The following is an 11,247-nucleotide window of genomic DNA, read 5'->3' on the forward strand; positions in this document are numbered from 1 at the left end:
AGTCGGAAGTCGGAGATTTTGTTGAGGATCTTTCTGGCTTCGCCTATTCGTCCTTGAGAAACGAGCCACCTTGGTGATTCCGGCATGGCTAAAACCGCCACGGCTAGGAACATTGAAGGAATCGCTCCTACTCCTAGCATCAACCGCCAACCCATTCGAAGTGAAAGCTTTGAAAATGCATAGTTTGAGATGTATCCCAGCAATATTCCTCCGTTCAAAAACACCTGAAGGTATGTATAAATTTTAAATCACATGTGAATCAGTTTAGTGCACCATAATATTATCCCCATGCAAAGTTGTCTAATATAATTTGAATATGAAATGTTATGCACTTGCTCAAAATTAGTAACTAAATTAACTCTTATGTATAGTAACTAAATTAACTATTACGTATTTATCTATAAATATGTGTTATTGATAGTCAATTTAGTGGTTTATGATTGAATTTGAATTATATAAGTTTGTACATCACATCTCAAATGCGTGTCAAAGTACTCTTGGACTCTTGGTCACACACAGAATATCTTCATTGGATTCCAGAATCGTATACGGCACGATGTTAACAGTTAATTAACACTATGGTTTAGACTTTAGAGCCAAACTATAACTAGGTATTTTAATTGCATTGTATTCAGAAAACAAAACCCTAAAAATCAAACGCGATCTAAAATAAAAGTTCAAGTATGATATGAGCCACACGCTAATATAAAAAGATAAGACAAATTGAAAGAGAGTAGAGATGAGATGTGACCTCAGGCAAGGAAGAGAGGAAACCACGGGAAGAAGTAGGAGAGATTTCTGAGGTGTAAACGGGTGCAATGAGGAAAGCAAAACCGATTCCTATGCCGGCGACAAACCGGCCGAACATGAGGAAAGCATAGTTTGGTGAAAATCCCATCAGAATTGCTCCGACGAAGAAAATTACGGCGGCCAATATAATAGTGTAACGGCGACCAATCCAATCAGAGGTTCTTCCAGCTATGTATGAACCTATTGGAGAGTACAAGTTTATTATACCGGCAAGGATTTCAATCTTCACATCCGAAATTCTCAGATCTCGCTTTATGTACATAGCTGCTCCACTCATCACACCAATATCTGTAACAAACATAACATAACATTATAGAAATGAATGGTTATTGTAATGGTGATGGTGATTACTAGTTCTACTACTATTACTGACCGTAACCAAGGAGGATGGAAGTCATGGAAGCAAGCATAGCACAAGCTAAGGCATATTTGTTCCTTGATGGCTTCTTTTGATGAGGCTCAAATTCATTGTGAGTTGGAGCTGCTGCTACTTCGGCCTCAGCCATCTTAGTTCAATGTGAAAGACTAATAGATTTTCACATGTATTCATTCCATTCACATGGACAGAACAGAAAGAGATAAATAAGAAGGGGATGATTGCATTTTTGGTTCATAAGTGGGCAGTAGTCTATTTCTTAGTCAGTGACCTCTTGCTTTGTTTTTTGTTTGTAACTTTTTTTATTTTTTTAGTCAGTCACCTCTGTATGATTGAATACCATGATAACAGCTGGCAGATCACACGTCACCCCAAAGGTCACTCACCTTGACTAACTGGTCGTAGATAGGGGTGGCAATGGATAAGGTAGGGTAGGGTTTGGAGCCAACCCTAACTCTATCCGCGGGTCGAGATTTTTATATAAATTCAACCTTATCCTACCTGCGGATTGAGAATATCTCAACCCTAATGCTACCCGCGGGTTACAAGAAAAGATGCAACATTATTAGATAACTTAAAAGAGCTGACTTTTATGTAAAAAAAATATTAAATTATTAATTAATGATCTTCTTTTAATGACTAAAAATCTTTTGTATTTAGTGAGGGGTATTTGGTTCAACATCTACTTAAAACATATTTTTATATAAGTATATAATATATACATGTATAGAAGGCGAGTTGGTCGATTAGGGTTGAGACACAACTCATACCCTACCCGACTCGTACGAGAACCCTATCCGCATCCTACCTTACCCGCTGCAGATCGGGTTGATAATCTTACCCGACCGAATGAAGTCGGATTGAGTACCCACGGTAGGGTACATGTAGCCAATCCTAGTGGTAGACTTGACTTGACTGATTAACCATCACTCATTAGTCAATTACAAAGTAACATAACTTACTCCTTTATCTCCAACCTCATAAAAGGTCCTCTTAAACTGCAAATTATTGGATCTTTATAAAGAGTTATATTATAATAGTATTCATCCCTGAATACTATTCATTATTTGATGACATACAGACAGAGTTTATACTCCATTTAATATTACACAAAAATATCAAATATAATTTACTTGTAATAATAAAATGAAAATCACATGTTAGATAAAAGTTTCATATTAACAGCCTTATATCAGCAAAATTCACTTTAGATTCTATTAATTATTGTGTTGTGATATTTTTTTTCTTTAGTGCATGTGGTTTGACGGAAGCGTGCAATCATTTTGAGTAAAGTGTTTGATTCGTGTCACCACTTGAGAGAACTATTTCAACATTTCTGCAACAATTATAAGTCCTTCCTAGTTTTTGGTTTTTCTTTTTCACTGGAGTTCTTTATCAATTTTATTTTTTTCAGATGGACTAAATAACCCTCAGTTTTAAGCATTATATTACAAATTCACTCACATTATACATTCACACACCTAATATTTTAGAGTTTTTATTCACTACTTGGTCGTCTTCGAGTTTTAAACTCGAATGCAGCATATCAAAAGACACATTAAGAGACCCATGATTTGCCACTTAATTTAGACCTACTTTGGGTAAATAGCTTAATTAAGCTCTTTTTGACAAAATAGTTTAAACAATAAATGACTATATTAAAAGTAACTTATAAATAAGTTATTTTGTATTTGGGTTTTTAATTCTAAAAATGCTTATTTTATAGAAATGTGATAAAAAATAGTATTATAAGAGAAGTCATTTTTTTTTACTTCTCTATAAGCTCATAAATAATTTTTTAGAAAACTAGAATTTGATTTTAAAAATTACACCAGATATTAATATTACTATTTTTCATGAGTCAAAAACTCAAAAAAAGTTATTTTCGAAGTTTCCAAACAGGCCCTTAAAGCCTCAGCTGCAGGCCTTCCCCAGTTGAAGCTTTGTTTTGGACAGGTGCATGGGCCAGGCATTCTCCAGCTGAGCTTAGTAATTATACTTTGGGTCAACGAATGTAACTAAATTTGGGCCTCTCGTCTTCCAAATTATGAACCCAACATTTATTCGTTTCTTTGCAATGCTACCCAATAACAAATGAGATATTGTATTGAGATTGGATCCCAACATAAAAGACAAGAGATAAACGACATTGGATCTTGACCCCAAAAAACCAAGACATTGGATAAAAAATTTCCGAAAACATTACTAATATACATGCTGACCCAAAAAAAAAAAATTACAAAACTTGCCAGCACATGGAAGACACAAGCAATTGACCCAAAGCAAGAAAAGCCAGAGGAACTGCACCAATGCTCCTGAGTCCTGACCAAAGTACATGATTTCCATACCATCTTGTCCACTTAATCCGGAACCATGTAAATGCAGATATTATCTTCAAAACAATGAGTTTTGTTTTTATACTCATCTATTTATACATTTAGATTACTATTCAAATAGTGGATTTAAAAAGTAGATATATAGCAATATATTATTGACTATACGTATAAAATTATTTTATATCAATAATATATGAAAATTAAATTCGTACCAAAATAATAATAAAATAATTAAAAAATAAAAGATAAGGGGATGGACGTAATTTTCCGTCTTGGGGATCCATGGTTCATTTTTCTTTTTTTGGTCAATTATTTTTCTAGAGATGCGGTAATAAATCTTGTACTACTGTAGCAATAAGGACCTCACAATCTTGTGAGCCCCCTTATGCTTCGACAACTTGTCCTAGTTGCACATTCATCAATAAATGCTTCGTTGTAATGAAGATTTAGGCTCTATCCAAATTATCCCGAAAAATACGAAGCTTACATATTAACAATATTCGGACTAGATATGGAATTTAGCAGAAAGGCATATATAATTTATTTGCATTGATAGAGTAAATATCACATCATGCTTAATCAACTGAATCTGAATAGTCTGAAAATGTGGCACGTCCTACTCGAATTATTCTTTTTTTGGAGTTACCCCCACTAATGCCACAACTTGATAATGGAGTTGGAGTGGTTCCGTATTAATTTTGCATTGGACTTTAGTGACATGAAATTTTTATTTGATGACGAGTCTATGAATATATCAACGTTATATTATATCTTTAAACAAAGTGAAATGTAAAACTAAAAGCCCAATATACATAATTCATATATGATATGCCGAAAGCGAAACGAAGATGCTACATTAATGTCATGAATTGAAGACACGATTATTATGAAGATAGAATCATTACATGAAGATTTGCGCAGAATATCCGAGAGGCGCCGCTCTAGACTTTAATGTATATGATAGATGATAGAGAAAAGAAATTAAAGTGTATTACCACCTTACCATTAACCGCCTAATATCTCGAACTTGCAGAAATTGACATGAACAGCATAATATTTTGGCTTTTATTGATGATTCTCGCTGCTTTAAGTAAAGTTCTTGTTCACCTCCAAAAAGCTTAGGATGCTAGGGAACTCATTCATTCATGGTCATCAATCGATATTCTTATCAATCTGCTATTCTATGCTAAAGCTTAAATAATTTACTATTCATTGGTGTTCGTTTCGAATCTTTGAATATTCTCCCTTCAAACCTTCACAAGTAAACGCAATATCAAATTCAAAGTCGTATAACATTATGAAAATCATGTTCACAATCTTAATTAGGCCCCAACAGGGGGCAACATTTAGAATATGAATTGGAGAGGTTATAGTATTATACCCATAAGCCTATTCTGGATATTCTACTTCCATATAAGCATAAACATAGTAGATTCTTATTTATTCTAATAGCATTACACACTCTCTACCTACTACAAATCTATAATTGTAAAGAGTTGGTGGAAGTTGTATAATCATACAATTTGAATTTCCACTCTTTCAATCAAATGTTATACTAAAGTAGCATTCCTTTGATATTATCCTCGAATTTTCTCCAATAAGCAAAAATTCAGACACATCTCAACTCTTGAGCAAGTAGTAGTTTACAAAAACAGGACGTGTTTCTTTTTTATCCTTATTCCCCACGGCGGTACCTTGGTTGAAGAAGGAAAAAATAAATGTCTTTTTCAAGTGATACTCTAAAACGCAATTAAAAATTAACACAAGATTCCTATGATAGCACTTGGGTGTCTCCAATTGGGCAACGAACACTAGTAGGCATATAATCAAAGACTCAAAATTGTGGTCAAAACTCAAAACCAAACACACTACCCACACCTCTTTTACGCGCATTGAAGAGAATTCAACCTCCCCCAAAATTGTCCGTTTTCCTAGGAATATGACCTCATACCTTTCTCATTATATTATTGTTATTTTGTGCAAAGTCATAGACCTAAACGCCACTCAAAACCGTAACGTTATCAGAATCTAGCTAGATTAATTTAATTTGATATGAAGCGATAAAGGGGAGCCCCCTTGAGAACTTTCAGACTTAGAGACTAGTAAGTTGTAACAACCAACAACGAGGCTAGAGAAAGATGGCCATATACACAGGACCACGTAACAATAATAATAATAATAATATGAAAAGCGAGGCCAGTGCCCTGCCTCCACAGTCACATGCTCCCTCGTTGAATTGAAAATGGTGGGATTCGATCAATCAATCCCAAAAGGATCCAAACACTGCTCTCCCCACTCTCCTTGTCCCCTGGGAGAAAAAGATAATTAAATTATGAAAAAGAATAATTTTAATCATTGAACTTCATATTTATCTACTTAATAAAACAAATATATCTCCAGGGTTATATGATATTATATCTTTTCTGTTGGACCTAACAATTAAGGGTTTTTATTTTAATATATTTATTTATACATCTCAAACTTCAAAAACAGAGTAATGCACTTGGACTGCTGCAACTCAAGATCAATTGTGAATAAGGTGAATTTTTATTCGAATCATAAAATTCAAGGCAACAATAAAAATTTCGTTACACTAGAACTCGAGTCTCTCTACAAGCAAGCAAGGCATCCATCTGCATGAAGCTTAACGATGCCGAAATTGCAAATAACAGGAGCAGAGATAACCCTGCCCTGTTTCTAAAACCCTTTTTGCTAAAGCTTAAATCAAACTACAACGAGAATAGTAACAATATAAAGGATAAAGGATTATTTAGAAAATAAAAATAAAAATCTTAATAGACAACAACCAACAACAAGGACATGGTAATGTTAAAGACCAACACCAAACTCAAGCACAAGTAGAATCAGTCACAACTTCGCTGAACTCATCACTGGAACAATAGTAGAAGCCATTGTTCTCCATTGCATTCAAGGCACAAGATGAAGATGCAACCAGATATGGCATGTTATCAAATGAGAAAGCGAGTCTAGCAGCAAGAGCCGCAGCATTCATCATACTCTTCTCATCAACATCTTCATCATCATCATGGCCATTCTCATCTGCTGCAAACTCTTGCGCCCTGTGCTTGAGTGTCTCGAACATGAGCTCGGGCTCGTGCTGCATCACTCGGAGGACGTCTCCAGAGGAAGGCCCAGGGACCGCGCGCGTCACCGCAAAGCCATGTGGGCCGTCCCTCTGCATCACCCGAACAACGCTCGGGCCACCAAAGAGGTTATGGAGACCTCCAAGCGCCTCCTCATAAGCCCCACCCAAGAACATTCCCAGATAGTAGCCACCATCATTGCCTTCCAATTCATGAAGGGGCAAACTTGATTCTCCCCCAATGAACCTGTCAATCTTCCCATCACTGTCACAAGTCAAATCCGATAGAATCCCCTTCGCCGTCGGCTTCTCATCGAGCCTGTGAACCGGTACAATTGGAAACATCTGATCAATCCCCCAGAAATCAGGAATGGAGGTGAACACAGAGAGGTTCACATGGTAAGTCCGCACCGGATCCTTCGCCCCAATTGCACTGCTCACAAGTTCACACAAGCCATCTACAGAAGCAAGCTGTTCCATTCCCAAAGTACCCTGCTTGAACTGCTCAACACAGCGTTGTTTCAACTGCTCCATGTAAAGCACACAGTTTTCATAGTCACCAATCATGGTTGCCGCCGAGAGGCTATGGTAATCGGCGCGTGCTTCATCGGAAAGCCCCTCAACCAAGTACTGAAGCCCAATTGTGGACAATGTTGGAGCTCCATAAGAGCTAGCTCCAATGGCTTCAAAGATCAAAACAGAGTGATGAGACACAATGGCTCTTCCACTCTCACTGCAAATCACAGGGTGCTTCACGGACCTTCTGTCACAAACAAACTGAACCGCGCTAACCACTGCGGCCGCATATTCTTCCAAACCATACCCAACAGAGATATCAGAGTCACATGACTTTGTGCCATCATAATCAATTCCCAAACCACCACCAATGTCGATGACACGCATCTGGGCACCAAGCCTAACCAATTCACAGTAAATCTGTGCAGCCTCTCCAACACCATCAGCAAGCAACGCAGTGGTTGGAATCTGAGAACCAATGTGGAAATGCAGAAGCTGAAGGCAATCCAGCATGCCCAAATTCTCAAGCTTCTTCACAACACGAAGAACCTGAGTAGTGTTGAGTCCAAATTTCCCTTTCTCGCCAGAAGTAGAACCGAAATGACCAGAATGCTTGGTTCTAAGCTTGGCACGAAGACCAATAACCGGTCGAATGCAAAGCTTTTTGCTGATCTCAACCACCAAATCGAGCTCTTCCTCTTGCTCAAGAACAATAACAGTGTTGAGAGCAAGCTTCCTCGCAACAATTGCAAGAGAGATATACTCTCTGTCCTTGAAACCGTTGCAAACAAGAAGCGCTTCTTGATTCCCCTTGCAGAGGCATGACATGGCTAAAAGAAGCTCCGGTTTGGATCCGGCTTCGAGCCCGAACCGGAACGGTGAACCGAATTTAACTATGTCCTCCACAACGAACCTGTCCTGGTTGCACTTCACGGGGTATACACCTTGGTAATGACCATCGTACCCCTGTTCCTGGATCGCAAACTCGAACGCCGATTGAAGAGACTCGAGGCGGTTCTTGAGTACGTCAGGGAAGCGGACGATGAGCGGCAGCTGGAGGCCGAGGCCGCCGGAGTGTTTGGGATCGGAGACTTTCTTCACGATTTTCAACAGATCGATCTCCTGGTGGGGAAGGGTTCCGAGGCCGTGCGGCATGACGGAGATGTTTCCGGCGGTGTTGACGGCGAAGTAGGGAGCGCCCCAGCCGTCGATCCTGTACAGGGTGGATGACATGGACGGCGTCCAATGGGAGGTGTTGGTGTCAGCGTCGTCGGTTGTTGTCGCCAGCGGAAGTGCGCCGGTGAATGTGACCGGCGGAGGAAGAGATATGTCCCCGGCGAGAGCGTAGCCGGGAGGAGCATGTGCAGCGTCCACGCAGCAAGCCAAGGCCGGCATCTCTTTCCGCTAATTAGAATTCAAGGAAAAATGAAGAAATTGATTAGGAAGAAAAAAGAAAGAGAAAATTAAAATAGGGTTATGACTTATCAAAGTTAGGTAATCGAATTTTTTGTGAGGATGGAAAAGGTGGGGGCTTTAAAACCCGCCGAGGCCGTAGCCCCGGCTACCCCCTCAAAAGAAGACAATAAGGGAGCTATTGAAAATGGAGTAACCCTCTCTCTCCTCTCTCCGGCACACCGAAATCCCCACACCGACCCTTCAGAAGAGAGATTGTAAGACGGTGGCTCTGAGAATGGGAATGGGAACGGCGAGGGAGGGGAAGGAAAGGAAGAGAGGGCTAAATGCAACTGATTTGGAGAGAGAGAAAGAGAACTGAGTCAAGACTCGAGAGGGAAAATGGGAGCAAATATCGGAAAATCAAAAGATGGGGAAGTGATTGAAAGAAGGTGTAAGAGGATGGGTTTGTTCTCAAGAGAAGACGTGTTTGTTGTGGAAGTGAGCGAGATTTGCATGCTACGAGATGTGGCTTTATATAGCGGAGGTGGGATGGAACAAAAGTGTAATAACAAAGGGCTTAGTTGGACTCTGTGGGCCCGCCTCTTTTTACTGGGCCTCCAAACTTACAAACCAAAAATAATAAACAAACAAATTCAAAAAAAAAGATCAATCAGCGCCGAATTGCCGCGTGGCTACGGCGCTACGCCCATCATACGATATTTTGTGCGGGTTAGGTAAAGACTGCAAAATACCACGAGAATTTGAGGAAGGAACTCGGAAGTTTCCTGTAGCGTCTTGGGGATTGCGATGGACGGGTATGATTTTGACACGTCATCATGTGTCAGTTGCTCGCTTGCTTAGTGTTTGCGGCTCCAGAACTGTATTGTTTCGCCTTTCAACTAAGTATAATTTCTTTTATTATATGTTAACCAAATTTAGTGATCCAATGATAGATAAATATTTGTAAGTTTTAACATAAAAATCACATTGTTAAAATATGTATTAAATTTAACTGAGATAATACTCAATTTGGTCCTTGAACTTACATGTGAGTCCCAATTTAATTTCTAAAGTTTCAATTGCTTCTATTTAGTCTCCGAAATTTATAAATGTGTCTCATATTAGTCTCTGAGACCATTTTTAGTATAAAAACGTTAATAGAGCGTTATTGTAGACTATCACATGTCACGTTAAAACTTGTAAAATAATGCAGTTTTGATTTTGACATTTAAATAGCTCAAAAACGGCATTGTATTACTTATTTTGTTAGGTAAAATTTTAATAAACACCAGTTAGGATGTTGTTTTTGGGTTATTTGAGTGCCAAAACCAAAACGACATCATTTTGCAAAGTTTAGTGTGGCATCCGGCTGTTACGACAGTGTTCCATTAACGTTTGTACGTTGAAAATTGTTTCAAGGACTAACATGAGTTATGTTCATAACGTTTAGGAATTAAATAGAGTCAATTAAAAGTTCTTGGACTAAATTGAAACTTGCGTATAAGTTTAGGGATCAAATTGAGTATTATCTCAATTTAATTTCATAAATAAATATGTTGTTTTTACTTTCTAAAACAATATCCTTATGATATTCCATATTCATGTTAAGATTTTACTTTAGCAAAAATTTTATCGTTTCTTTCACTCTCTCGTTATTTAACTACATCATTTTTCGTAACAGTTATTAATGATTTATTGATTTTCTCTCCTTTCTTATATAATTATAATTTACCAAATTCATCATTTGAAAATTAAATATTTAGATTTCACTTTCCATGAATAAGGTTTATATTTAGAAACATATAATCCCTCACTTTTTTTTTTGTCCCTTTTCTTTTTCTGTTTTTAATTTCTTATTTTTGTCTTTTTTTTTAATATTTTTTATTTAAAAATTTGTCATTAACTAATGAGTTATTAGATATATAAAACAAAATTCGAACTTTTAAATTAACTTTTTCTTTGTTAGTTGTCTACGATATCTTTCAACCCAACAAATCAAAAATTAATTTGTCATAAATAGCCATTATTACTGGCTAATAAATTGTTACATGCACAGAATAAGATTTAAATATTTGATAATAACTGAGTTAACCACTCAACCAACTCAAATTAGTTGAGTGTAATTAGCTTTATTCCTTACTATTTTATCTTTTTTTCCTTGTTTTTTGGGGTCTTTGAACCCAACCAATATTCAGCAGCCTGCTTAAGTCATACGATATGACAGACTAACTAATTAATTAAGCTAATTAACTACAATGACTTCACTTTGATATGCCTTTATTTTATTTTAATTTTTCTGAGATGCTTTCGTTTTAAACTAATAACGTACAAAATACATTTTTTTAGTCTTTTATTTTAAATTTAATTACTCAGTGTCTTTAATTTTGTCGAATTTTTAATTAGATCTCTATATTTTTTTTAATTAGGTTCCTGTACCATATCAAATTTTATAACTAAGTCCATGTCGTGATAAAAATATTGAAATTAACGGAATATTTTCTTAAACTATATAGAATATTCAGTTAAGTATTAAACATATTCGTTTTATTTAACAGAATATTCTGTTAATTTCAACGTTTTTATCATGGTAAGAACTTAATTACAAAATTTTATATAGTACAGAAACTTAATAAAAAAAAATTATAAAAACCTAATTAAAAATTTAATAAAAATATAGGTACTGACAGAATAATTAAATAAATCAACTATTT

General features: G+C 36.7%; 2 protein-coding genes across 2 annotated transcripts in view; both read right to left on the bottom strand.

The window, feature by feature from the left end:
- LOC107628835 (polyol transporter 5) overlaps positions 1 to 1,571 on the bottom strand; it is a gene marked incomplete in the record, with an annotated part of 2,597 nt that extends 1,026 nt beyond the window's left edge. Inside the window, 3 exon segments of the mRNA XM_016331440.2 lie at positions 8 to 224; positions 752 to 1,098; positions 1,184 to 1,571. Of these exon segments, the coding sequence (XP_016186926.1) occupies positions 8 to 224; positions 752 to 1,098; positions 1,184 to 1,316 (697 nt within the window).
- Positions 6,051 to 9,060, bottom strand: LOC107628834 (arginine decarboxylase). The gene has a single exon (XM_016331439.2). The coding sequence runs from the start codon at positions 8,534 to 8,536 to the stop codon at positions 6,371 to 6,373; it is 2,166 nt and encodes a 721-aa protein (XP_016186925.1). The 5' UTR covers positions 8,537 to 9,060; the 3' UTR covers positions 6,051 to 6,370.

This window comes from Arachis ipaensis, chromosome B03 (assembly GCF_000816755.2).
Source record: "Arachis ipaensis cultivar K30076 chromosome B03, Araip1.1, whole genome shotgun sequence".
NCBI lineage: Eukaryota > Viridiplantae > Streptophyta > Magnoliopsida > Fabales > Fabaceae > Arachis > Arachis ipaensis.